The 27,027-nt window shown below is 46.5% G+C and overlaps 4 protein-coding genes across 4 annotated transcripts; all 4 read right to left on the reverse strand.

The window, feature by feature from the left end:
* Positions 1–29: 29 nt before the first annotated feature.
* On the reverse strand, positions 30–888 carry C8R40DRAFT_835872 (velvet factor-domain-containing protein). The gene is made up of 2 exons (XM_046236382.1): positions 643–888; positions 30–581 (listed from the first exon to the last, which is right to left on the reverse strand). Exons 1-2 carry the CDS (start codon positions 761–763, stop codon positions 121–123), a joined length of 582 nt encoding a protein of 193 aa, XP_046089444.1. The 5' UTR covers positions 764–888; the 3' UTR covers positions 30–120.
* Positions 889–2,470: 1,582 nt separating this feature from the next.
* Positions 2,471–4,823, reverse strand: C8R40DRAFT_1092113 (MFS general substrate transporter). The gene is made up of 11 exons (XM_046227534.1): positions 4,648–4,823; positions 4,351–4,591; positions 4,214–4,294; positions 4,146–4,154; positions 3,847–4,090; positions 3,658–3,789; positions 3,497–3,606; positions 3,274–3,426; positions 3,137–3,203; positions 2,993–3,070; positions 2,471–2,920 (listed from the first exon to the last, which is right to left on the reverse strand). The coding sequence occupies exons 2-11, from the start codon at positions 4,511–4,513 to the stop codon at positions 2,617–2,619; spliced, it is 1,341 nt and encodes a 446-aa protein (XP_046089445.1). The 5' UTR covers positions 4,514–4,591; positions 4,648–4,823; the 3' UTR covers positions 2,471–2,616.
* Positions 4,824–5,577: 754 nt separating this feature from the next.
* C8R40DRAFT_1092120 (uncharacterized protein) lies at positions 5,578–6,581 on the reverse strand. The gene is made up of 3 exons (XM_046227535.1): positions 6,472–6,581; positions 6,150–6,389; positions 5,578–6,074 (listed from the first exon to the last, which is right to left on the reverse strand). The coding sequence occupies exons 2-3, from the start codon at positions 6,225–6,227 to the stop codon at positions 5,685–5,687; spliced, it is 468 nt and encodes a 155-aa protein (XP_046089446.1). The 5' UTR covers positions 6,228–6,389; positions 6,472–6,581; the 3' UTR covers positions 5,578–5,684.
* Positions 6,582–25,533: 18,952 nt separating this feature from the next.
* C8R40DRAFT_1167779 (uncharacterized protein) lies at positions 25,534–26,775 on the reverse strand (the record flags this gene model as incomplete). The annotated part of the gene is made up of 1 exon (XM_046231087.1): positions 25,534–26,775. The coding sequence occupies one exon, from the start codon at positions 26,773–26,775 to the stop codon at positions 25,534–25,536; it is 1,242 nt and encodes a 413-aa protein (XP_046089447.1).
* Between the last annotated feature and the right edge of the window lie 252 nt (positions 26,776–27,027).

Consider the following 27,027-nt stretch of genomic DNA (forward strand, 5'->3'; position numbering starts at 1 on the left):
ATGAAACGTACCCAACGACCTCATACAGGCTCAATTTCAGCCTATAACTTCCTTCCGTCCTGACGCTAAGATCGGGGAAGACGAAAAAGCCAGCATCTTCGTTGCCGTGTTGCGGGTCTTTCAGGTGATAAAGGGAAGAAACGACGGAACCAGTTGTACATCGTGTGCGACCGTCCTACAAAAAATCAATTCCCATATATCAATGAGTAATGAGTAGAAATTTACCTTCAGCCAATGGAGTTCAGTATCGTCATCAGGTTTTGCAAGGCATGCAAACATAAAGTAGTACGGATTTTGTAAATACGATTGTGCATACGAAGTTGCAGCTGCAGATGGCGTGGGTGTAGCCGAATCGCCTTCACGGTCGACATTGCCAGTATCAGAGGCGGAAGAGCCATCTCGGGATACAGTAGACACACTGGGTGCGGGGGAGCTAGCTATCGTGGAAGGGCTCGCGGCGTTAGGGGAACTGGCTCTTGCGATCTGACGTCCGCCGGGATTACTAGAGGAATTAGACCGCTGCAGAGGGTCTACGACTCGTAGTTGAACAATTGGAGGTGGGTCAATTGGTCGACGATCGGCTGTGAACGGGAGAGATCCAGGTTACTGGTCGGCAACGGACAAGTGAGCAACGCAACGAACCTTTTCCTCCAACACCACACATCCGCGCCTGCTTAGGCTCCTGTCTGACAGTAAGCTCGTACTCTCTGCGATTGTGCAAACCGATGAATTCAGTATAAGGATTGTCATTATGAATCGACATGATATTCAATTACACGGGTAAGGGAGGTTGCATTGAAGAGAAATCGTCAGTAAACGAGAAAAAAATACAACTCCGGCAAAAGACATCATTGGATGGACCCAAAGACAAGGACCCGGAAATATTCCCAAAGCAAAAAGAAAGTTACGACCAGAAGGAAAAAACACTTACAGTCTGTCCCGATAACTGTCGAAAGGATAAGGTACAGGCGGCGCATTCGGTATTACACCCACAGCAGACGCTGACGACGAGCTCATCCTGCTTCCAGCGAGCAACCTTGGTCAAGGTTCCAGCAATAGAAGTCGTATGTGGGTGAGTTTCTGATAAGCTGTAGAACAATGTGAAGTGTATGGAAAAAAGGTGTTCCTCTCACGGCACCTACTTGCCTTTCTCGTGTTAATCTTCCCACACTCACCCACGGCCATCAGAGTTCCATTTTGCTGGGTTATTGAACGACAAGTCGGTGCTAACTTTCTTTATCTAGTTTGCTTCTCGGTTTGTTCTACTCGACCTACATATAGACTCTGAACCTCTATGAACCTACTCTTCAACATATCCCACACTTTCGAGATAGTCAAGTTTCAGGTCTATCTAATACATTCGGTTGTTCTCGGTGTACCCTCAGCTAGCTAAGTTCTAAACATCCACTTGCTGTTGATGCTTGCTATATTCTGTATGAACCAGCCACATTTTAACTGCGATGCGGAAGCGCGTCAGTCATAGCAATCGCGATTCATTACGAACGTCATCCACGAATCAGAATTGGACGCAATTCATGGAACCAACTCGTTCTCAGATGCAGGATATGTATTTCCGTTCTGGGGTTCTTCAAATCACGATAAATTTACTCTGGCAGATCATCATACCAGGTAGGAACACGCTCGTGTCATTTATCGAGAGTCTCGTGTTATTACAGCTCTGAACGCTCATTGGTGGAGGTTGTTCGAGGATAGATAGTTTTGACAACTTGGACCCAAACTTTGTCCCCAAGGCTAGGCTCACGGAGACTTGACAGTTATGTTATGATCTGTTCTAATGTTCGTTGATATGCATATTGATCATCTGCAATGTGCAAGCATGGCGAAAAACCTAAAACGTGCTTATTGCTCTGCAGAATACAGTTTTGGTCGGTGGAAACAAACGATCATTTACAATTGACTGGACGAGGTGACTGAATAATATTTGATTTCCTCATAGTATAATATTGCTGCCAGTGACTGACAAACCTTTCGGGCCCATGGTCAGCGCTCTTTCTGTGCACACTATCTGCAAACAATGATTTTTGAACCAAGCGGGTGGGACCAGTGCTTCTCTCTCCTTCTATGCTTCCTTGCTTCCTGCAAGACCGTTAGATTCCATGGGTGTGCTTTGGTTCTGTTGCTGGTGATATACCTATTTTTGTTCTGGTCACATCTGTCGTTAACCTTTCACTAAATACTTTATCCTTTCCACATGGAAGAAAAGGAAATGAAATCCCCTGAAATCCCTCAATTCTGATTTTTCAGACCTCCAAAGTAATTTTCGTAGTCAGACAACCATATATAGTACTAGTCTAGAATGGATTCTGATATTTTTATGGCAGTATCATCGTTGAGTATACCGATGACGAGTTGACCGAGTACAAGACATTCCATAGATCACCAGATGTGGGCAGGACCTGTATGCACTTCAGGAAATTCAAATAATTCCTGCCATTTGACCATTACGACGTGATGCTGCAATTCACTTACTGTCTACAGTATACAAAATGCTTACTTGCAGTCATTGAGGAACGTGATGCATATTCCGAAGCATACTCTGTAAAATAAAGTGCACGGCAGAGGGCATTCAGCGCTCGCAAAAACCTAATGAGGTTGTCACGTCGTAAATCTGAACAAAACGCTCTTATTCCCCTCCACCTCCGCAGCCATCTCTGCTCTCTTCCTTCCGGCCTCACTAAGCTTTGCCCGAATACGCTCATTCTTAGCATTCCTATACCTATAGTAGGATTTTTGAATGAACCACAAACATACCGCAGTAGCAGCAAAGACGATGTTGATAATATTTCCTGTATGATAATCTGGAGCGTCTTTGGCTCGGTAGATTTGCGATCCCCATACCCCGTAGATGTTGGCTGCGAAAATGACACAGCCAGAAGCCAGAGTTCGTTTGCCGATGCTCCTGTAATTCACAAAATGACAACGTCCAGTTATTTTCAGTAAACATCAAGTAGGTACAGTTTACACGGCTTGCCCTGTGTTTTCTGTCATCCATGCTATATTCAAAGGATGTGTACTTGGCCAGCATGCAACGAGGAGTGCAGCAAAGTATCTGGAAATAACACGATTGCGGTAAAGCAATCATAGATTATCCAGTGATTATGTAGAAGACACTAACTTGACCCCTTTACTCGTATCAGACGGTAAACAGCGGAGTAGGATCCATCCAACAAGTTGCCAGGTTGCTAAATAAAATGGACGGTGAGACTCAGCATTAATCAACGTGAACTTCTTTATCGGCTCGGTCATATTTACCTCCGAAGGCACCATGAAATCCCCTCTCTCGGATTCTATCTGAATGCCAGATGCACAGAACCATGGTACAACACTGCAAAATGTACGGTGGCGCCGTTAAAGCGTTGGCTGCAAAGACAGAGAAGTCGAACGTTTTGATTACAGACGGAAGGTCTTCGAAGCGGTTTGGAACCGGATGAGCACGTAGTAGTAGTGTATAAATCACGAACACAACCCGACTTACATACGTTCAAAGGATTCGTAGGTGTAAGCCCGACAGCAGTAATGATGAGATGTCCCCATAGACCAAGATCAGTTGCAGTGTCTTTGACATCGGCCCAGTGCACGCGTTGCCTGTATAGCTGAACAATCAAACAAGGAACGATCGAAGTGTACATAGCTCACTCGTAAAGTCGCTTCGAAGGATCATCCCGCACAATTCGTGTAACCGTAATTCGTACCTGTCGTTCATCAAACCAGGGTTTCCATCCACGAATACCGCCTTTGGTGAGCGTCGTGTTTCGTGGAAGGTAGAACCTCAAATCGGTTCGAGAGTCAAATCAAAGATATTTTGACAAAGCAAAATTCACGTACCAAGTCAGGATTGCAACAACCACCGTAATAATGCCATCGACAAGGAAAAGCCACTTCCAACCTTCCAACCCCGACACGCCCCGTAATTGTAACAGTCCACTAGCCATAAGCCCACTGACAGCACTAGCGATAGTCTGAACACCCCAGAACCATGCAAGTCGTGTAGCAAGCTCAGTACTTCGATAGAAAGAGCCCAGGTAGATGAGTGTAGCGGGAATAACGCCACCCTCGGTAACGGCTATCACTGCGAAACGAGTAAATGAGGGTCAGGACCGTTGAAGGAGAAATAAGCTACTCACTGCAACGAACTAGATTGAGGGAAGGGTAAAATAACAACCAAATCCAGGATGGGGTACAATATCCTCACCGGCCAAGTATCCACCTTTATCCTTAATCAATGCATGCGACATAGTCACGAGGCCCCAGCAGAACATCGAAAGCGGGATCCCTGTGGAATATGAAATCAATATTGGCAAGATGAATTGAAAACCACAAGTCACTTACATCTTGAAGGATGAACGATCTTACACGCCACCGCTCCACCCAAACACGCAAGACTAAATAGGAACGAATAGATTGCCGTCCCAAGGTTCACAGTATCCGTCGTAAACCCCAAGTCTTCGGGCAAATTGTCCGAAACCGCATTGGACAAGTTCGTCCGGTCCATATTTAGCACAAAGGTAGTGAGAAGAACCCAAGGAAACAATCGCGTATCAAGGATTCGAACGACTTTAGATTCTTCGGACTTTGTGTAGGTTAGTGTGGGGATGAAGAACAGATTGTCAGAGAGGACTGAGATACTTGATTGGGTGTGGTGTCCGAAGTAGTAAGATCGCTCGGGAAGGCTGTTGAACTCGTTTAAGCTGTCTCCGATATGATTTACCTTCTCGAGCGCATCATGTTCTTCTGACTGCGCCGAATCCTGCTCTCCTCCTAGAGGCAACGATTGCTGTGTCATGTCTCTGAGAGGCTGATGCGTGCTCGAAATTTTGGCTTGAGTAGCATACGAATCCACATCCACTTATCTATGTTTTTTGAGCCTCAAGTGTCGTCGTTTGATGATGAAATCGCGCAATAGACTCCCGCTGTTCGTGTCCATAGACTTTCTATGTAAAATTCTCTATGTGTTCCTTTAGTGAACCATTGGTTTTCTAGTAGGGATAAGTAGCACCTTCAATGCCTCGCCTATTGATATTCACCCGAGAAGTGAGATACATTCGCACCAGCCAAAATTTTGCCAGATTGGTTATTTTGCTTCTCTTCTTCGGGAGACAGGGTATACTGTCATGGCTGAATTTCCCAGACGCGAGCAACTATGGCACAATAGGGCATGTTGGATAACGTCTTTGAGTATAAATTCAAAAGGCCCACGACATAATAAAAAATAGAAGTTACGTCGACTGACCAACGAGATTTTATTACCGCATGCCATTCGACATTTGTCGGTGTGTCAGAACCTTCAATGTGAACATTGGACGGCGACTGCATAAAGTGACTGGCATCTACGATTACGAGAGTTACGCTGAATATAGAGGAGTTCGAGCGAGTTCGAGGGCATGATCGGAGCGGTATTATAAGAGTAATATAGAGGAATTCGTAATGAATGGATAAGTGTGTAGCTATGCGAAAAGATCAGTGTCAATCATCTTGGGCAAGATTCGGTCGAATAGCGGCGGCGAGCGCCGAAAGATTGTGTTTTCACAGCATGTGAGTAAGTTTACACCCCAGGTCGCCCGCCGCACCCAGGGCTTGTACCTGCGTGTACATGCATTTACATACTTTCACGCCACAAAAAGATAATATTAAAAATCATAGATATAAAGATTTACAGGACAACTTCAGCAACCTTCAATTCCCACTTTCAACCCATGACCTGTCTCCGAATTCACAATCCCCCTATAGTAATATTGTTGGTGTACTTGTCCGTAAATCACCCAATTCATGCGCGCGAGATAAGTAGTATGAGCAGCCAGCGAGGGATATGGGTAGGGATGCATGAATTCTACTTTTGCAACCCCGTGTTCAATCTTTAAGACATCTTTTATCAAATCCCTCGCCCTTGTATCAACTGGACTATTTGTCTCTGTGGAAGGCGCAGAATCAAAGCTTCCCCCTTTGAGCACAGCATGTGGGTCTGTAGTAAAAATAACTCTGAAGTTAAATTGTATGGGATCGGGGGCATTATCATGCCCCACGTCCATGCGTGGAACCAGGTCGCTATTGAGAACCTACAGAGCAAAGAAGGTAGCAGGGAAGAGCTTTAATGACATGAGATAGCAGATTCAGGCTTAAATATAACTCACAGAAAGAGGGACAGCATGCACGAAACAAAATAGCCCTAGAACAACGGCCAGAAGAGAGTGACCAGGAGTCAAACACATGATGAGTATTTAAATAAGGATCCTTCGGAGTATATATGGAGAGAAGGTTGAGTGGTAGACCTGGGAGCGAGAAAGTCTACAAGCAAAGATTAAAAACTATAAGTAGACACAGAAAACATCAATGTTTGGTATTGTTGTCCAAGAAGAATGTTGGAATTGGGACTGAAATGATAAAAAAGTCATTCAAGAGAAACATCAATGTTCATTCATCATCACACTGGAGATAGGGAAGAACAAAACGTACAATTGAAGATAGATATAGCTCGAAATGCTTTCTCTTTGGCCAGCAAAGAGTAAAAAGTGTTTTTTTGTGGGCCTGGATGGAAAATTTTTGCTTCCCTAGTTTATGATAAGGATGTAGCAGGCGTAATTGCCTTGTCTATCAATGATGATCAGCTTGATTGAGCATCCACCCCACTGACAATGTTTATCAGTGATGCCACATACAGCATACAGGTACAGCCCCAACCTGTTCCAGCCTGTATAAATTAAATATCAGTGATAGAGGACTACTCACAAGTCAGAGGAGTCATAACTACCCAGTACTCTGAAAGGATCAAGTGGAACATCTGAGTCTCCCCACTGTTGTCATATTTGCATCTACTACTGTGGCCAATTGAAAGAAAAAGCAATAACCAATAAGATAGATAGATAGATAGATACTTGGCGCCATCCGAAGATGTGGTCCCAAACACGGAACAGCCGGTCTCAAGGCACTGGCGGCAGCGAGCTCAATCTGCAAGGAGAAGGTAGACTACCGCCAGGTCAACAAGGCAGAGGAACATAGTACAGAGATGAGAGAATAGAGTAAGAGTAATGGTACAGACAATCAATAACTATTATGAAATGACCTTTATGCCTCCTCATCACCATCTAAATTTTGCAATATGAAGTGTTTCCACAGAATGATAGCCTCGTTGATGAAGCAAGCTGCTGGACAGACTGAATCACAACCAAAAATGAAGGACTTGAGGTAAGAGAGGGATTCAGAGTTTGTGAGTTTGTGAAGGAGCGAGAATTGGGAAGGGCAATGAGGCCCTCAATCTCTGTGACAAAATGTTTGCGAACCATGCACACACCAGGGACAGACATGCACTGGAGAAGTACATGTTGTGGAGACTCAGGTTGACCAGGAAATTTGCAAGTGCGACACTGTTTCGATGGACAGTCCACGGGTTCCAGAGGGTGAATGCGAATGGGTGAGGCACAGAATGTTAGCGGGACCATGTCGCCACACAGTAAATGCATAAGGGTAAGGCAATGGTTGGAAGTTGATACTCTGGTGAGGTAATGATGGAGGGTTCGTGCCTGGTATTTGGATGGACCTGTCACACAAGGTTCACAACAGCATTGAAGCAGGGTGAGGCAATTGCTGTTGCTGACTTCACTTTGGAGAAATAGGTTGCATTGGTGAGAAACAGATTTGATTAATGACAGAACGGCTTGCTCAGAGAGCTGGGTAGTGGAAGGAAGGACAAGGGTGCAGCTGTCATGCCCTGGCTACAACCAGACCTGCCCAGTACCAGCCATCACCTCCTATTTACCCCTACACCTTCCTATACACCTCCCCAATCCCCAAACACCACCATGCACCTCCCCAACTATCACCATTCCCCTGACATACCTACCCAAACGTCCCGACTCTCACCCCAATACACATACAACACCCTCCTAATAGCCAACCCCTTTAAGTACTAAATCTCGATTACCTTCCTCCCTAGATTAGCTGCCTCATGTTCCAGATGTTCTCTTGTTCTCTTCCTGTACCTACTTAAGTAGCGCCGCAACGTCCAGAAGCCCCAGCTTGGTATATTTTGAACACACACCCTTTTGCATAGGTCCAGTCCCTGTCCCTTTGTACCTGCTAACCATACGGATTTCTCTTTACACTTTGTTTCTTTATCTCTGTTTCTCTCAACTCTTGTCTCTCGTATCTACGATCCAATACATGCTTTTACTTGCATGTTTAAGCAATCCGAGTGAGTCTCCGAGCTCCCTCGAACAATACTAAACCTATCCAACCTTGGTGAGCTAACCTCCCCAAAACCTCCTTGAGCTCCCCACTTGTCCCACAAGTTCTGGGACCTCAATCTAGGTAACGTCGAACTACGTGCCGCTTCTCCCTTACTACCTCCAACACTCGAGGACGTCCACCTCTAACCCCCAGTTCCCGGGACCTCCCCTCCCGAGCGTCCACCTCCCTAGGAACTTACACACTCAAAACCTATTCTCTCTAAGACCTATTCAATCTTACGTTGACGTTCTAGCAAGTACAACTCCTCCTACGCAACGCTACTAGGTTTCATACCTCCACTTCCTCTACCTACGCCATAGGGACCTCCCTGGACCTTACAGGAACCCCTTCAAGGGTCACATCTCTCGATCCCAGCTACTACTAGGTCACTCCCGTCCTCGGTCGCGGTTTCCGTAGCTCCCTTCGAGCTCCAGCCTGCTCCTAGCACGCTACAACATAAACTCTTCATACCAAAACCTACCTTAAGACCTATTTTGACCCAGGTCTTACAGCAGCTGGGAAGATGCTGGATGGCCCAATCGAGGTCAGAGAGCCAACAAGAGTTCCCAGAGGAGTGTAGGACATGGTTGGCTTGGAGAGTGAGGCTGGCATAGCGGTCAAGCGGCAGGTTAAGGAGGCAAATGAGGTAGTGTAGCACAAGGATGACACAGCAAAAATAGATCAGCATAATTCCAGTCTCAGTGAATAGAGGTGCAACTATGAAACAATGTGAGAGACCCAAAAGCCATTGTAGGCACAAGAGTTGAACTTTTTCCAGCATAGACAGCAGGAATTTATCTGTGTCAATGACCAGCTCACAGCCATGAATGAGGTGACAGTCCACAAGTGCTGAGTAAAGCTGAAGGGAAATGGATGGATTCAGGAAATTTCAGCCAATAATCAGCTCACACCCAATGATACCCCCAGCAGCGGTGATTGCGGAGTCACATTTGGCAGTGTAGTGAGCTGCGGATATGTGGCGGTGGGTTGACTGGAAGTAGATTCCAATATAATAAACCATGTCATGATAGGATAAATGTAAGACCTGGGTCAGAATAGGTCTTAAGGTAGGGTTTGGTATATGAAGGTTTATGTTGTAGCGTGCTAGGAGCAGGCTGGAGCTCGAAGGGAGCTACGGGAACCGCAACTGAGGACAGGAATGACCTAGTAGTGGCTGGGGCGAAGAGATGGTGACCCTTGAGGGGGTTCCTAGGAGGTCCAGGGAGGTTAGGTAGAAGTATGGAACCTTGTAATATCGCGTAGTAGGAGTTGTACTCACTAGAACATCAATATAGGGTTCGAATAGGTCATAGATGGAAATGGGTCTCGAGGTGATAAGCTCCCGAGAAGGTATATGCCCCGGAAGGTAGGTTCCCGGGGACTGGGCTTGAGGATGGACGTCCTTGAGTGTTGGAGGTGGTAACGGAGAAGCGATATGTGGTTTGACGTGAGGGGTAGCTTCGACATTACTTAGATCGAGGTCCCGAAGCTTACAAAGTAGCTAGGGAGGTCTGGGAGGTCTAGGGAAGGGTAGCTCACCAAAGCGTTTAGGCGTTGGGGAGCTTTAGTAATGTTCGAGGGAGCTCGGAGACTCACTCGGATGGCTTAGACTTGAAGTAAAAGTGTATATTTGATCATATAGACGATCAGAGAGACAGTAGACGAGAGTAAAGAGAAACAGAGGTAGAGAAACAGAGAGTAAAGAGCAATCCGTATGGTTAGCAGGTACAAAGGGACAGGGACTGGACCTATGCAAAAGGGTGTGTGTTCAAAATATACCAAGCTAGGGATGCTTATGTTACAGAGGATACTTATATATGTGGGCTGAATAGGTAACGGGACATTGTAATAAATGAGTATCTAATGGGGCTGGCGTGAAGTGCGGAACCCATGAGGCTAAATTGATAGGGGATTGTCCGGCGGCATACGCGAGTCGCGGAGCTGTCGCTTCAGATAGAGGTTAGCATTGGTCGGGAGGTTGGCTAGGGTTCCGTGGTTCATGGGGGTTCCATGGGAGGTTATTTGGGAGGTGTGAAGGAGCTGATACGCGGTTCTGGGATGTCTAGGAGGGTAACGAGGGGAGCTTTTAGGGACAGGGCATGACAGTAAAGCAGTACCGGCAAGAAGCAGGATAGAAAGAGTGGTGGAGATGTGACCAAATAGCATGAGCCACGACTTGTCTGCACTCATGGTGAGATTGTTGTGAAGGCAGTAAGTTTGAAAAGCAGCAAGGTGTTGTTGAAAACCATGGGCCGTGCGAGAACCAAGGACAATGTCGTCAGCATGCTTTAAGTGGGAAACAATAATCCCCATAAGTTCAGTGTCCCCAGGATCATGCCAGAGGCAGAAGGTGAATAGGAAGATATTCCAAAGGGTTGGTGACAAAGGGTCACCCATTAGGACACTGCACATGGCCTGGAACTTTGTGGATAGGTGGCCCTCATGAGAGATAATATAGTTCATCCAGCTGTAGAGTGAGTGCAGCCAGTCGGAATATTGACCTGTCAGTCCATATTATAAAACAAGTTAACCTCAGCGTTTCGTAGAAAGCTCGTTATATATAATATATACCTATAAAACAAGTTAACTAATATAAGAATAAATAAAGTCAGAATAAATAAGAGAAATATAAGTAATGGACTCACCCTCAGCGTTTCGTAGAAAGCTGAGGGCGGGGACGTCTCGTATCTACTGAATATAAGTAATATTGACCGACGGAGGAACAAATACAAAACGCAAGATAAGAAAACACAGATGAAATATTTTATCGAAGTGTACCTGGCCGGACTCATATTTCCTGCTTTGGCCTAATGTCCATATTCGTCCAACACATATGCCTCCAGCTTGAGCCATAGGGAGTTCTGGTTGGTGGAGGGAAATGCATTGGAGATGTCAAAAAAAGCAAGATAGACCGAGTCCCCTGTGGAGCAAGATTTGTTGACCAAAGTGTGGAGAATAAATGTGTTGTTGTTTGTATGATAGCCAGATCGGAATCTGTTCTGAGAGGGTGTCAAGTCCATGCCTCGGTACCCCATTCCGCCGCTCAGTATTCCGAAGATCTACCTTTTATTGTAATCTCATCCTTATTGTTCTTTCTCGCTACACATACCCTTTCATTCTAGTCTCTCCTTATTGTCTTTTACTCTACCCTGCAGGTACTACACGTATAGCTCCTAGTAGTTAGTCTAGTGCTCCGCACCGATGTGCTGATCCGTAGATATAAATACTGCCTGTACGCTACTGTAGTTCCTCAGTTTAATTATCAACTTAGATCTCCTCTCCAACTTAGTCCTCCTCTAAGTCTTCAGGCTCATCGCCTTGAAGTACTCTCCACTCTAACCTTAGGACTTATAAGTTCTTTGGTTTGCTCCTCGTCACTGGCGCTACCGCCGCTCCGACTTGGCTGCTTCTGGCTCCTCTCTTTTATACTCTTGATCTCCGGGGACTAACGGCATAATGGCGGTGTTGTTAATAACTTCACCACTGTCCCATTTGACCTCCCGCTCTTAGACACCTTGTGGCCTCTGGCACAGTTACACGGTGTACATGATCTTAACAGTATAATTAAACTCAATCCATTAACGTTGTACTGACATATCATTTTTTATGCCTCCGAGAACTCGAGCTCAATCTAGAGCTAACTTTGAAGAAAATACTTTCTTCACCACAGCCCAATCCTTTGCCCCTTTCTCCGAATCCATTTCTGCTATCGGTCAACCACGTCACCGTAATCGCGGTTTCGGTCCAGCTACAGTTTTTACTACGTCGACTCTTCCTGAAGCTATGGAAGAAGATCAACAATTCAAGTACAGCACTTTGTATACTGGTGATGGACAACCTGTCCAAGTTTTGACCCCTTGCTGTGGACAATCCCCTGTGGTCGCTCCGGCTTGGGGCCAATCCATTACTCGAATTGAATCTCCAATCCTTCAAGCTATAGCTTGTCGTACTGGAAAACAACCTCAGCGTTGTGCCACTTCACAATTTCCTCATGACCCGCCTCCTCACTTCGATCTGGACGCTGGTGATCACGATGATCAAGACCCTCCTGTCGAACCCAACGATCTGGGTGCCAACAACGATGATCTGGATGACGACTCCGGTGGTTTACCGCGTGGTGAGCCTGGTGACCCTAGTGGACCCTGTTCCCCAATCCCTTCTGACATTCCCAACAAGCAACATGCTATGTTGGAACTCCTCTCGGGTTTCAAGGGTTCCATTGAAACCCTCGGTACCATTTTAGCTGCTCTCAACCGACCTTCTGACAGCTCTGAATCTAAGAGCAAGGTCAAGGAGCCAGAGGTATTCGACAGTCCGGACCCCCGGAAACTCAAGACGTTCTTCGTCAATCTCGCCCTGGTCTTTAATGACCATCCAAAGTACTTCACTGACCAACGGAAGGTGAATTATACTCTTTCCTATCTCAGTGGATCAGCCAAAGAGTAGTTTGTCCTGATATCCTTGATCTGGATCTTGACTCGCTGCTGGCCTGGACGTTCTCCTTTAAAGCTCTTGTAAAAGGGTTACAGGACAATTTCAGCATTTACGACGCGCAAGGCGAGGCCAAAGATTCTCTCAGTAACCTGAAGATGAAGGAAACCGAAAACATCCGGTTCAACACCCTGGCTGCTAGCACCAACTGGGATTCTGCCACCCTGAAATGGGCTTATGGACGAGGTTTAGCAGAACGCATTAAGGACAAAATGGCGCATTTGCCCAAACCGGCGATGCTCGCCAATTATTGTCAAGAGGTTCTTCGTATTGACAACTGTTATTGGAAGCGCGAAGAAACTAGAAAGTGTGAGGCTGGTAAGCCTTTTATTGCTCGGAACCCAAAGAAGGGTTCCCCGGACTTCAAAGCTGGTTCTACTAACCAGCAAAATAACTCTCAGCCATCTGGCTCTTCAGCGCCGTTCACGCCAAAGCCTAAACCTTTCTCTGGAAATAAACCTAACAATGGTAAGCTTCAGAACTCTTCGGATTCCAGCCAATCCGGTGGTCAGCGCCCTGCGTTCAGCCATCTCGGTGCAGATGGGAAGGTCCTTCCCTCCGAAAGGGAAAGAAGGATGAAGAACAACCTTTGTCTCTTCTGCGGTGGTAAGCATCAGATTGCTGACTGCAATAAGCGAAAGGCCCCAGAGTCGAAGGGTTGTGCTGCTGAAGTTGAAGAAACCCCTGAAGCAATGCTGATCATTGTTGAAGAGGAGTTAGAAAACTAGTCTGCAGCTCTTGTTCCCTGGTACAAAACGGGAGCTGCATTGATCAGGTTCGTACCTCACCTGGGGAGTTATATCTCAACATGTCCGCTCTTTCTTCCATTGAACGATCTCTTATAATATCATTAACTACTGAATTTCCGCTATCCGATTCAGCCATGCCGGCTGAACCTATCTCTGCTCTTCTTAAATTTCCTACTCTTGTTGATTCTGGTTCTACTGACTCTTTTATTGATACTTGTTATGTTTCTCAAAATTCTATTCCTACGACCAAAATCTCTGCTGTTAATCTTTGTCTCTTTGATGGTTCATTATCTTCTAAACCCATTACCGATATGGCAAATATTGCCGTTCGGTTCCCTTCTGGCAAGCTGCTTCTATTGCCCTGTTACGTTACTCATTTAGATTCATCTTGTAAAGCAGTATTAGGTTACAGTTTCTTATCCCGCTACAATCTGTTGATTGACTGGGCATCTTGAAACATTACGTTCTGTAACACTTCACACTTTGATTCTCCACAGACGTCTGTGCCTTCTGCCACCAACACTGTTGATGCAAAGGTCACTGTTCCGTTACCAGAACCTTTGCCGTCGGTTTCACCAACAATTCTGGAAACCCCTCCTGGGGATTCACCTTGCTCTCGCTCCCACTCTCGGACGTTACGGGCCAAGCCCCTCTTGTCTAAATTCCCCTTTGAACCCATCTATTCTTACCCTATGGTCTCTCAATTTGCTGCTCAACTGGAAGCTCCTGAGGTTGACATCGCACTTGTCAGTGCTGCAGTCTTTAATAGGGCTTGCAAGGATGCTGGTATGGAACCCATCCTTCTTTGTGCTATTCACTCAGAGGTCACGGCCCGCACCGCTGACCGCTCCTCCACTTCATCATTCTATCCCAGAAGAGTATGCTGAGTTTGCAGACGTCTTCGACGAGATTGCTGCAGATTCATTACCTGAACACAGACCCTACAACTTGAAGATTGACTTGGAAGAAGGTGCTTCGCCGCCTCTCGGTCGAATTTATCCTTTGTCTGAAAAGGAGTTAGTCGCCCTTAAAGACTTCATTGACAAACAGCTGGCCACTGGTGCCATCACCCCATCTTCCTTGCCTCACGGCGCTCCGGTACTCTTTGTTCCCAAGAAGGACGGGAAACTTCGGCTTTGCGTGGACTTCCGCGGTCTTAACCGTATCATCAAGAAGGACCGCTATTCTCTGCTGTTGATCTTGGACCTCCTCGACGCTCTGAAACAAGCTAAAATCTACACTAAAGTGGACCTTGCTCACGCTTATCATCTAGTCAGAATAGCAGAAGGTGACGAATGGAAAACCACCTTTCAGACCTGCTACAGCTCTTATGAATGGAAGGTTATGCCGTTCGACCTTATGAACGCACCTGCTGCTTTCCAACGTTTTGTTAATGACATCTTCTCTGACATGCTAGATGTTTGTGTCATTGTCTATCTCGACGACATTCTGATTTACTCTGACATGCCGGAGGAACACCGAGAACACGTCAAGGAAGTTCTTCAGCGTTTACGGAAACATCGGCTTTATGCCAATCCTGACAAATGCAAGTTCAATATGGATACCGTTGAGTATTTGGGTTACATTCTTTCTCCTGACGGATTGACCATGTCCAAAGAGAAAGTACAGACCATTCTGGAATGGCCTGTCCCTAGGAAGGTTAAGGACATTCAGTCCTTTTTGGGTTTTGCAAACTTCTATCATCGTTTTATTTATAATTATAGTGATATTGTTGTGCCAATGACTCGGCTTACCTGGAAGGGTGCCCCCTGGATCTGGGACAACGACTGTCAAGAGGTTTTTGAAAACCTCAAAATTGCTTTCACTTCTGCGCCTATTCTCGCTCACTGGGAACCCAACTGCCCTATCATCATGGAAACCGACACTTCCGACTATGCCATTGCGGCAATTCTCTCCATCCAGACTGTTGATGGTGAAATTCATCCTTTAGCTTTCCTTTCCAGAACTCTTCACGCTGCGGAGCTCAACTACAACACTCACGACAAGGAGCTCCTTGCCATCTTCGAAACTTTTAAAGCTTGGCGCCATTATCTGGAAGGTTCTGGCGATCCGGTGGATGTCATCACCGATCACAAGAATCTTGAGTACTTCTCTACTATTAAGATTCTCACACGTCGACAGGTCCGTTGGTCAGAATACCTGCATCAATTCAATATGGTGATTCGCTTCTGACCGGGGAAGCTCAGCGAAAAACCAGATTTGATAACTAGATGCTGGGACGTCTATTCCAAAGAGGGGGATATCGGCTACATGCAAGTCAACCCTCACAACTTCCGACCTATCTTCACTAACGAGCAACTGACTACATCTCTTCGAGCTACCTTCTTAGAAGGACGGATGCTCCGAGCTTCTATTGTCATGGATATCGAGGCATTGCATCAAGCTATCATTCTCGCTGTTCCGAAGGACCCGAGCTCCATTGTTGGTTTGGAACTTGCAAAAGATCCTTCCACATTGGAGCTTAGGTAGTGATGGGTTACTACGCCTTGATGACCATCTTTATGTTCCGAATCACGGCAATCTTTGCCTTCAAGTCCTCTGCTACTTTCATGATCATCCACTCTCAGGCCATTTTGGCCAGAACCAAGCTCTAGAGGCAGTACATTGTCAATACACCTGGCCTAAGGTCAGAGACTTCACCATGACTATGGGACCTCCTGCACTACTTGTGGTCGCAATAAGCCTCGGCACCATCGGCCTTACGGCTTATTGAAACCTCTGCCGGTTCCAGTCCAGCCATGGACTTCATTGAGCAACTGCCAATGTTGAATGGTTATACAGCTATCCTAGTCGTTGTGGATCGATCTTCCAAGCAAGCTATCTTTATTCCAACTTTCGATACTATCACTTCTGAACAACTAGCTGAGCTTTTCATTATTCATGTTTTCTCTAAGCACGGTGTTCCTAATCATGTTACTTCCAATCGTGGTTCCAAATTTGTTTCGGCGTTTTTCCGGGCTCTCAGCAAAGCGCTCTCCATGGAACTTCACTATACCTCTGGATATCATCTGGAAGCCGATGGGCAGACTGAGCATGTCAATCAGACTCTCGAGCAGTACATCAGGATATATTGCTCCTATCAACAAGATGACTGGTCTCACTTACTTCCGATCGCCGAATTTGCCTATAACAATGCTCCTAATGAACCCCTACTCCATTCTTCGCTAACAAAGGATACCATCCAAATATCACCATTCGGCCCGAGGTCAACATGAAGTCTGACCTAGCCAGAGACTTTGTCGTCAACCTCGATGAACTCCATGTCTTCCTTTGAGAGGAAATTCTCCTAGCTCAATCTCGTTACAAGGAACAAGCTAACAGGAAAAGAATCTCGCACCTGGAGTTCCCGATCGGCTCCGAAGTTTTTGTTCTTACTAAGCACATTCGATCTACTCGTCCTACTGAAAAATTCTCTGAAAAATATCTTGGTCCTTACAAGGTCATCAGTCGACCTGGTACTTTGTCTTACGAGCTCAAGCTCCCGGACTATCTTCACCGAATTCACCCGGTTTTCCACGTCTCACCGCTGGAGCCGGTGTGAGGCCTGCTCTCGTCCTATCTGGACTGGGCCTAAGCAAGCAGGACAGCTGCCTAGGCCGTACAAAGGGAGATGGGATAAGTGCCGCTACTGGTGTAGGGAGCCTGACCAGTGTGTTGAGCAGGCAAGGAGTGCGTAGTGGGAACACTCTCCAGTACCATACCTGGTAGTAGAGCTTAGTGTCTCAGTGAGGCAATAAAAGTAAGAGAGAAGCGAGTTGGATTCCAGTACAGGATATGGCCTGTTTATATACATAACTGTATGACAGTATTACATAAGGAAGTACTGAGGAATCCGCATATAGTAAATAACTAGATATGACTACATATGACATATTATAACACATGATCATAATAGTGGCATGTGAACAGCATAGCCGCGTTCAACACAGTGGTGGTTGTGGAGCTTGGGTGGACCTAGCCAAAGGTCCTGGAGTGGGGGAAGGAGGTGTAGTTGGTGAGGATGGAGGTGGTTGGGCTTAGGAAGTTGAGAGAGGTGTTCACAGAAGAGAAACAGAGTTGAGTGAAACAGAGGTGAAGGAAACAGAGTTGAGGGAAACAGATAAAGAGGAAATGTATGACAGGTGAGATGTGTCAGGCCCTGTTAGCAAGTACAAGTAGACTGTACTAACAGGGACCAAGCCAAGTTGGAAGAGTTTCCAGATAAGATTTGACAATAACACACTGGGGAGCTCCGAGGGGAGTCCCCAGCCTATATACTATACATGTGACAGCCATGTGGCATATTACATAATGGTAAAAGCGGACAAGGGGAGCTCTGGGTATACAGTGGGGAGATATAGGAAGGTAGTAAGGAGGAATATGATAGGTAAGGAAGCAAAATCAGGCAAGGCATGACAGCCGGTTACGCCGAACCTGTTCCTGAATCGTACTCAATCTCCTCCACCTTCAATTGAAGTTGATGGTGAAGAGGAGTACAATGTTGCCAAAATTCTGGACTCCAAGCTGGACAGAAGGTATAAGTGTTGTCTTCTGCATTATTATATTCGGTGGGCCGGTTACAAAGGTACCGACGATGAATTTTCCTGGGTTGCTGCTGATGAGCTGGTACCCGCATTCCATGCTCATTACCCTCAGAAACCTGGACCTTGATCACAAAAAATCATTTTATTCCGTTCCCCGAAATTCTGTTCTCTGCCGAAGATTACTTCGTTGCGTCGAGAGGGTAAACACGATGATAGCAAATTGAGTGTTTACTCCTCTCTCTTACTTGCTTATCCTTTTCTTCAATTACTGTTTCACTTATTTTTCACTCACACTTAAACTACGTATACTTCAACTAATTAGTTCTTGCGCTGCTTCGTGGCCCATTCGCATTCCGATTTCAAGATGCAATAACATTTTTATATACAAAAGCAAGAAAAAAGATATATGTAGAAAGGGACAAGAAGGCAAGAAAGACTACAAGAAAGGGCCGAGGGGCCGAGGTCCGATGTCTGTTTGCTACTCTACTCTGCTCTCTCCTTTCCCTCCTCCGAGTGTGCCTCCGTCGGCGCCGTCTCCTTCTCTCCCTCTCCATCCTTCTCTACTTCCTTCTCCTTCCCCACTTCTTCTTCTTCTTCCTCTCCTTCTTCACTCTCCTCCACGATTCTTCTCCACTTCAGCAGTCGCCGCCGCTCAGTGGTCCTTCTCGATGGTCCCTCGCCCATACCCATCATCGCCATCCTGGTATCCATAGAGATGAGCCAGGCGTGGTCGTCCTCCTGTCTCCTCAGCAGCTGACGGAGATACTGCTGAGACCTTGAGTGAGCCTCTTGTAAGGCCCGGAGGTCGGCGGGTTCCTGTGCCATTTGACTCTCCATTACGGCGATACGCTCGCCGGACCCGCCTTCCCGCTGCTTGGACACTGTGGGCCATCCTGAGTATGAACACCTCACCTTCGGGTCATGGCAGGGTTTACAGATTATAGAACTCCTCTTGCCAGCCTGCATCTGGCAAGGGAGTTTTTTGTTCTTGCACTGCTCGCAGGGTGCCCGATCTTCTTCGTTGCCATCATCCGGATCCCCACCAACTGGCTGAAAAAACAGACGTAAGTCATTAGTCCTGGAGGAAGGGAAAGTCATGAGCAAGCTGCATACCTGTGCCGGCATCCTTGCTTTCCCTTTTCCTTTCCTAATCTCCACCACTGGCCTTCGAGGAGATACTGACATTTCGCTGAGCGAAGTGCCCCATTGGCTCCTGGCTAACAGCCGACGCCACTCCACGACCTCCGCTTCCTGTTGTTGAGCCCAGGTGGCCCAATCACACGCATCCTGGGCTGCTTGGCATCTCGTTGCCGCCGCCTGTGCTGCTGCTTGCTTCCTCTGCTCCTCCTCCTCTGCCACCTTCCTAGCAGCCACCTCCTCCACTGCCTTCTTTTTAGCTGCTTCTTGCGCCTTCCGCGCCTTCACCTGTTCTACCCTGGCATAGAGGCGCCGGGACCCGGGGGATTGGCGGGGCGAGAGTAAGTACTGGCAGTTGGATTGCCAGTGGGAATAGTGGTTGTGGCTTGAGTGCGGCTACCAGACATGTTGGACTTAGAAAACTTTCGAGGAAAAGTTAGGCCCATAACGGTAAAACCCCGGCCCTTTTATAGGGGAAAACCGCGCACGGACCAACTAAAATTTTCCATTGAATTGTACTCGGCTTACAGTGGACCAACAAAATTTTCTTGATGACTAAAGGGAGAAATGCCGATGCTGACGGGTTTTAAAATTTTTTCTCTGGTGACTAATAGTAATTCCTGATGCTAATGGCTTTTGAGGGCTCAAGCCTAAGAGGGGGATACTGTCAAGTCCATGCCTCAGTACCCCATTCTGCCACTCGGTATTCCGAAGATTTACCTTTTATTGTAATCTCATCCTTATTGTTCTTTCTCACTACACATACCCTTTCATTCTAGTCTCTCCTTATTGTCTTTTACTCTACCCTGCAGGTACTACACGTATAGCTCCTAGTAGTTAGTCTAGTGCTCCGCACTGATGTGCCGATCCGTAGATATAAATACTGCCTGTACGCTACTGTAGTTCCTCAGTTTAATTATCAACTTAGATCTCCTCTCCAACTTAGTCCTCCTCTAAGTCTTCAGGCTCATCACCTTGAAGAACTCTCTACTCTAACCTTAGGACTTATAAGTTCTTTGGTTTGCTCCTTGTCACTGGCGCTACCGCCGCTCCGACTTGGCTGCTTCTGGCTCCTCTCTTCTATACTCTCAATCTCCAGGGACTAACAGCGTAACGGCGGTGTTGTTAATAACTTCACCACTGTCCCATTCGACCTCCCGCTCTTAGACACCTTGTGGCCTCTGGCACAGTTACATGGTGTACATGATCTTAACAGAGGGAGGAATGATGTTGGCGTTGGATAAAGTGTGGCACAGTTTTTGGTGCAGCAGCAAAGATACAAACTTGAGGGTGCAGCTCTCAAGTGCAATAGCCTGGTAGCTAGTGGGATTGGTGAGGTCCTTACCAGGCTTTGCAACTGCAATGATGACAGAGGTGAGCCAGGACGAAGGCAGTTAATTGTCATGAAAGGCGCAACTGAACAGGAGAGCCAGGTGGTCATTCAGAATGCACATTAATTGAGAGTATGTCACAGAGTCAGTGCCTGTGGCATCGGAATGGGCTGTGCATTTGAGGTAGGCTTTGACTGCAGCAATATTCTGTACTGTGATGTTCAGGTTGAAGTCAGGATGAGAAGATGGAGGCAACAGTCAGGTGGGTTCATGTGGGGAATGAAGCAGTCTGTGAGCTGGTCGATGGAAACCTTAGTGGAGGAGCAACTGGGGCTCCTGCAATGTTTCCAGAAGGCAGCATCACAAAGGTGTTTAAGAGAAGTGTCTTGAAGGTGATGCTGGAAGGATTGACGGTGATGAGAACTGGAAGAGTCCGCAGGAGGTGGTTGCTGAGAAGAGTTGTGCATTGGCACAATGAGATGTGGGTCGGGAAGAGAGGTGGATACTTTGTGTATGTTGGTGAGAGTTGAGGGGAGGAAAAGTGGGGGAGTGGCCAATGTGGAGAAGTTCAAGACAGAGAATGGGGGAGGCAGAGGTAAAGAGGTGCCACACTTGGCCAGACAATCAGCTGCATCATTGTGAGCATTGCCTGAGTGAGCTCAAACATGGGAGAAGTGGATGGGTGCAGAACGGGATGCGACCCATTGGGCAATGACCTTAAGGATGTCACTGTTCTTGCAATCCCATCTGCATTGTGCATTTTCACTTGCATTGTGAGTTAGCAATTGAATTGAATAGGTGGAGTCAGTGAGGATATTGAGTGAACACTTTGGCAGAGAGCATTGAATAGTGGCAAGGATAACGTACAGCTCCACACAATTATTGCATTGAGGACTGGGGACATGAGCAGTAAGATTGAGAGGGTGGTTGGGGTGGTAGTAGATTCCAAGGCCTGCACGTGCAGAGGGTGTGTTGCTGTTGATGCAGGAGCCATCAGTGTATACCTTCAGAGGAGAAGAGTGTGATGAGTGGTGAGCATGACCATAAACCTCCAAGAGCATGTCATGAAGTGATGGCGGCTCTGAGTTGAGGATCTTGTCATGAAGTACATAGCCCCTATCATTTTCCTTTTCTCACCGTCTTGATGCCCTTACTTGTACAATTACATCACTGTCAAATCCCATTGATTACTGATCCACCTGTTACCCTTCTCCTTCTACTGGCTTCCACCACCTTCCTTGTTCCTAAACTGTACAGTATTACATTGTCATTTCTCACAGATCGGATTATGTATATAAAGCCAGTCCCTCACAGCCTGGTCCCTCATCTTGACCTCTCTGTCATTATCTGGGACCAGGTATGTGCTTACTTATTATTACCTATGACTATGATACTCAATATATCTCTGTCATTATCTGGGACCAGTTTGCCTCCGCTCCACTTAGTCGCTCCGCCTCACTGCCTTGCTTAGTCACTCCGCCTCTGCCGCTTTGTGACAACTTCGAACTAATTTTTCTTTTTGCCACCGCATGGCCTGTTCATTTTCAGTTTCTAGCGAGATGACATTATTATATATACAAAAAACCAAAAAATACAACAAGGTGGCAAGAAAGCAAGAAGGCTACAAGAAAAGGCCGAGAGCCAAAGTTCGATGTCCGTAATCTACTCTACTCTTCCCTCTCCAACTGCGCCGGCTCCTCGTCTACTTCCTCTTCTTCTTCCCTTCCCTTCTCTCTCTCCTCTTCCTCCTCCTCCTCGCTGTCTACCACCCTTCTCTGCTTCCTCAGCAATTCTGATGGACCAGTCGCTGGCATTTTGGGAGGCAATCTCCTCCATCTGGCTGTGTCCGTCATCAACCAGTCAAGCTTCCTATTGAAGTGGCAATGGTAGGTGTTTGCCTTCACCTGACCCTCTGAAGCTGCCGGTTATCAGCGGGTACCTGAGCCATTTGGCTCTCCAGGACAGCCAAACGCTCACCAATAGGGTGGGAGCTCCCCTCCTTTTTCACTATCGATGGACGGCCGGAGTACATGCATTGTACCTTAGCGTCGTGACAGGGTTTACAAATCACAGAGCTCCTCTTGCCAGCCTGCATCTGACAAGGGATTTTCTTGCTCTTGCACTGCTCGCAGGGTGCCTGCTCTTCTTTATCATCATTGTCATTGTCCCCATTGCTGCCGTCATTGGGGTCCTCACCCACGGGCTAAAAAAGTAGAAGTCAATAATGAACTGGCTATTGGTAAGGAACACAGGACATACCTGGGCCTTTGCCTTACCCTTACCCTTCGGGATCTCCACCACGGGCCTCCTCGGAGAAACGGATACCTCACTAGGAGAGGTACCCCTCTGACTCCTTGCTGTCACCGCGGTGGCCAACAGCCTCCTCCTCTTGTTGTTGTGCCCTGAGGGCCCACTTCTGCGCCGCCTTCTTTCTCACTTCTGCTGCCCTTGCAGCCTCTTCCTTGGCCTTCCTCTTTGCTGCCTCCGCTGCCTTCCTCGCTTTCACTCTTCGAACCCATTCTTGCACCCTCCGCAGGATCTCTTCTTCGTTGTCCTCATGGTTGGCAGGATTGGCGGGAGCTGGTGGAATAGGGCGAGACATTGAAGGGCCGGCGGTGGAAGTGGTGGTAGTGGTTTGAGTACGGTTGGCGGACATGTTGGACTTAGAAGTTTTGGAAAAGTTAGGCCCACAGCGGTAAAACCCTGGCCCTTTTATAGGGACAAAACGGTGCACAGACCAGCTAAAATTTTCCTTCGAATTGTGTTCAGTTTATGGTGACAGAAAATTTTTCCTTGACTAATAATTATTGATGGGATCAATTTCAGTCTTTTCAGTCTTATGGTCTTATCGGCTTTCAAGGGCTTAAGCCTAAGAGGGGGATACTGTCAAGTCCATGCCTTGGTGCCCCACTTTGCCACTTGGTATCCTGAGATCCACTGTTTATTGTAATCTCATTCTTATTGTTCTTTCTCACTACACATTCCCTTTCTACCTAGGCTCTTCCTTATTGTTTTATGCTCTCCTTTATTGTCTTATTCTCTACCCTGCAGGTACTATATGTATAGCTCCTAGTAGTTAGTCTGGTGCTCCGCTCCGATGCACCGATCCATAGATATAAATACTCCAGTACTGTATCGTAGTTCCTCAGTTTAATTATCAACTTAGATTCTCCTCATCAATTTAGATTATCCTCTTAACGTCCTTGACTTGAGACTACCTCTGATCTCTTGTCTCTCTCTAGTCTTCAGGCTCATTGCCTTGAAGTACTCTCTACTCTATCCTCAGGACTCACAAGTCTTTTGGTTTGCTCCTCATCATGGGCGTTACTGTCTCTCCGACTTGGCTGCTCCTGGCTCTCTTCCTTCTCTACTCTCGATCTCCAGGGACTAACAGCATAATGGCGGTGTTGTTAATAACTTCACTACTGTCCCACTCGACCTTCCACCCTTAGACACCTTGTGGCTTCCGGCATGGCTTCACGGTGTACATGATCTTAACACTAGGCAATTGAGATTGGTTACTAATGGGGCTAGGGTGTTGTACATAGCCGGGGAGGTCACTAGTCTCTAAGAAGATGGTAACGCTGCATCCTGGGAGCTTCTGTGGGTACCAGAGAGTGGGGGTATAAGGAGGTAGTGTGAGGAATGGAGGTATGAACAGGTAGTGTGGTTGAGGGAGGTTGCTGGGGAGCTGCTGAGGAGCTTGGGGATAATGCAAAGTGGGTTGGAGCATGACATGGTTGAGTTAATTCAAGCTATTGGGAGATGGGCATCTGAATCCTTCAAAGTACATCAGAACACACCCGGTACTACTCACTGCCTTACTTTTCTCACAACAACCATCCACTTCTTGATATCACTCCTCCTCATCATCAACCTTTCATCATTTAGCCTTTTACCCATACTGTTGCTTGTCAATCTATTTTCTTCTGCAGGGTACAACCACTGTATTCAGGGTTGTACTTGTGTCCACCTAAAAAACCTCATGCATTTCTCAAGTAGCAACAAAAACAATGCCTCTGTTGATTACATCTGCAAAACCTGTATTTTCGGCTAAGGGTCTGAAAGCGGTTGAGAGCACTTCCCAGCAGTGAAAGCACCCAAAGCATGTTGCTTTTGGTGCTTTCAGCACTGGGATCTGCTTTCAGCCCTTAGCCGAATATCCAGGTTTTGCAGATGTAGATGGCTTTTTTTGCCAAAAGTTTCCCACTCATTTTCACAGGCAGGAAATCTTGCAGTGGCACTGGTGTATAGTTCCTCTTGGTCCCTTGCTAAATTAGAAACACAACACAAAAATTTTTCACCTCAGATGAAAGAAGCAAAAGACAGATGCTGGATACACTGCGCCGGGATCAATAATTCCCGGCCGAGAAAGTGGCAGAGAAAGTTTATGGGAAAGATTTCCTTTTTAGGTAGATTTCCTCATCGAAAGAATACATAAATCACCAGCGCAAAATTTTATGCAAATTATTTACTTTGTCAGTAACTTTCCTGACATACAAATTTAGTGAAATCTGTTAACTTTTACGGTCAGGAACACAAATTTTTCCTAGTTTTAATCCAAAGATAGAAAGGAGCTGAGGTTAATTTCCTTTCTCAGAATAATTTCCTGGTGGTAAACGTCATTTTTCTCACCTGGAAAATGTTTTGGTAATTATTTTATTTTACTTTTGGGAATTATTGATTTTCCCAGACAAGAAACAAATTGGGCGAAAGGCGGAAGATTCTTACCCGGCATAAACCCGGTATACCTTCGCCAACCGCAAGCTTAGTGAGCGATTCCGACTTTGGGGCGAGGGTCAGGAGATTTCTACCCCGAGGAATGGGAAAGGGTACATATCAAAGTGGGAAGAGTGAGATAAATATCTAGAACATGTAAATACTGCCACAATCCAACCAACTCTGACCCAGCAGGTGTTCGTATTCGTAGTCATCGTGCGTTGGTGTATAATCGGTCTTTGATCAGTCTGAATATTTTGGCACAAGAGATAGCATTAGACTAGTACAGCAGTTTCTCATCATACCGTGTACAATACATCATTATTCATCATAGAATGTGAAAGGCTGATGAGAGACTACAACACCAAAATGAGAAGATATCGGAAAGACGCTCAAGTCCCATTGCGTGCTAGGGCGCAAATGACAATTGGTGACAAAAATGATTTGTGCCATGCGATGAGGAAACACACGAGTGGGATCCAATCTTGCTATCTGACCGTCTATAAGTCGAAATCGAGCCTCGTAAAAAGAATGAGACATGTCGGTCGCCCATTTGAAAGTGATAGTTTCAATTTCTGGCGCGCGAATTGTATCCAGGAGCCATTTCGAAGGACAAAGGAGGAACGTCAACACAAGATGTTTCAAAGAAGATAGCTGAATGGGGGCTGTCTGGAAATGTTCTATAGTGGATGTTAGTCTCGAATTCAAAACATCATAGGGTGAAGTTAACCTACCAAACTGTGTCCAGGACGAACGCGGGTCAAACGCCTGACAAAATTCAAGCCTTAAAAGACTATGCGACACGATAGGGAGAATAATCTGGGCGGCGGCAGGACATCCGACTACAAGAACCCGAAGAGCATGAAGATCAAAAGGACAGTTGTGGTCCTCCAACCATCTGTATTCAGAATCCCGAGGGCCCTTTGTGCAAGCTGTAGTTGACACCTGGGGGGACTCTCGTTCACTCGAAGGAACAAGCTGCAGGAATTGAAGCTGCGGCCGATCCTCGACATTGGGCAATTCAAGAGCCAATCGGCGAAAGGCATCGTCGGCATCATCGGCGTGGTTCTGGCGCAACTCACTGCCCGACCAGTGAACAGGGGGTAGCGACAACTGGCGAAGCCGTTTGCAATTGCCAAGGGATTTCAGGATGGTACAGAAGGAAGGATATGGCAACACGACAAAATCGCGGAAGATGAAAATCTCGAGATTGAGACGAAAAGTGAATATGAGTTGATTCGTGTATTCCGAAGACATTGGTGGACCCAGAGTAGAGGTTCCATAAAACTCGAGAGTCCTTACATTCGTTGGTGCAGCACGAAAGTGAGTGAAGGGATAGTACGGGTCACCGATGATATGCCGAACATAGCGTATACGATGGGGATAATCCTGCAATTCCACAAGTTTTTTTTGATCTTTCCTGAGGTCCAACGTCTCGAAAATGAACGATTTAGCTTCCTCCCTCCATGAACTACAGACCTGCATGCAGGCCAAAAGTTCCGCCTCTTTCATATGAGACAGGCATTCACTGACCAATTCGACACAGGTAGAGGAAAGAGGCATTAGGTCTTCCGAGGTGGATACAGCACAAAGGGAAAACCTGGGTTGAACGAAGGGAGCCCCTTTTAAAAAAGCGATCATGCATATCCGAGCAACAAAGAGAGCTGATGATTTCATGCCACCCATTTTCCACGAGGTAAGCCACGAAGTGATTATAAGGAATTATGATACTCAAAGGAGATACATATCCTCTCTGGGCATTCCTATTCATCGGGAATTTGGCGATTGGAGGTGTTAAAAATGAGGAGTGTTGGG

Source organism: Lentinula edodes, assembly GCF_021015755.1.
Source record: "Lentinula edodes strain Le(Bin) 0899 ss11 chromosome Unknown C8R40scaffold_7, whole genome shotgun sequence".
NCBI classification, from domain to species: domain Eukaryota; kingdom Fungi; phylum Basidiomycota; class Agaricomycetes; order Agaricales; family Omphalotaceae; genus Lentinula; species Lentinula edodes.

Coding starts and splice junctions, on each gene's coding strand:
- C8R40DRAFT_1092120 (XM_046227535.1), bottom strand. CDS start 6,227: ATGTGTTTGACTCCTGGTCACTCTCTTCTGGCCGTTGTTCTAGGGCTA. Junction 6,075..6,149: donor TGCATGCTGTCCCTCTTTCT/GTGAGTTATATT, acceptor TTTGCTCTGTAG/GTTCTCAATAGCGACCTGGT.
- C8R40DRAFT_1092113 (XM_046227534.1), bottom strand. CDS start 4,513: ATGGACCGGACGAACTTGTCCAATGCGGTTTCGGACAATTTGCCCGAA. Junction 4,295..4,350: donor GATCGTTCATCCTTCAAGAT/GTAAGTGACTTG, acceptor CATATTCCACAG/GGATCCCGCTTTCGATGTTC. Junction 3,427..3,496: donor TACGAATCCTTTGAACGTAT/GTAAGTCGGGTT, acceptor ACCGCTTCGAAG/ACCTTCCGTCTGTAATCAAA.
- C8R40DRAFT_835872 (XM_046236382.1), bottom strand. CDS start 763: ATGTCGATTCATAATGACAATCCTTATACTGAATTCATCGGTTTGCAC. Junction 582..642: donor GTGTGGTGTTGGAGGAAAAG/GTTCGTTGCGTT, acceptor TCCCGTTCACAG/CCGATCGTCGACCAATTGAC.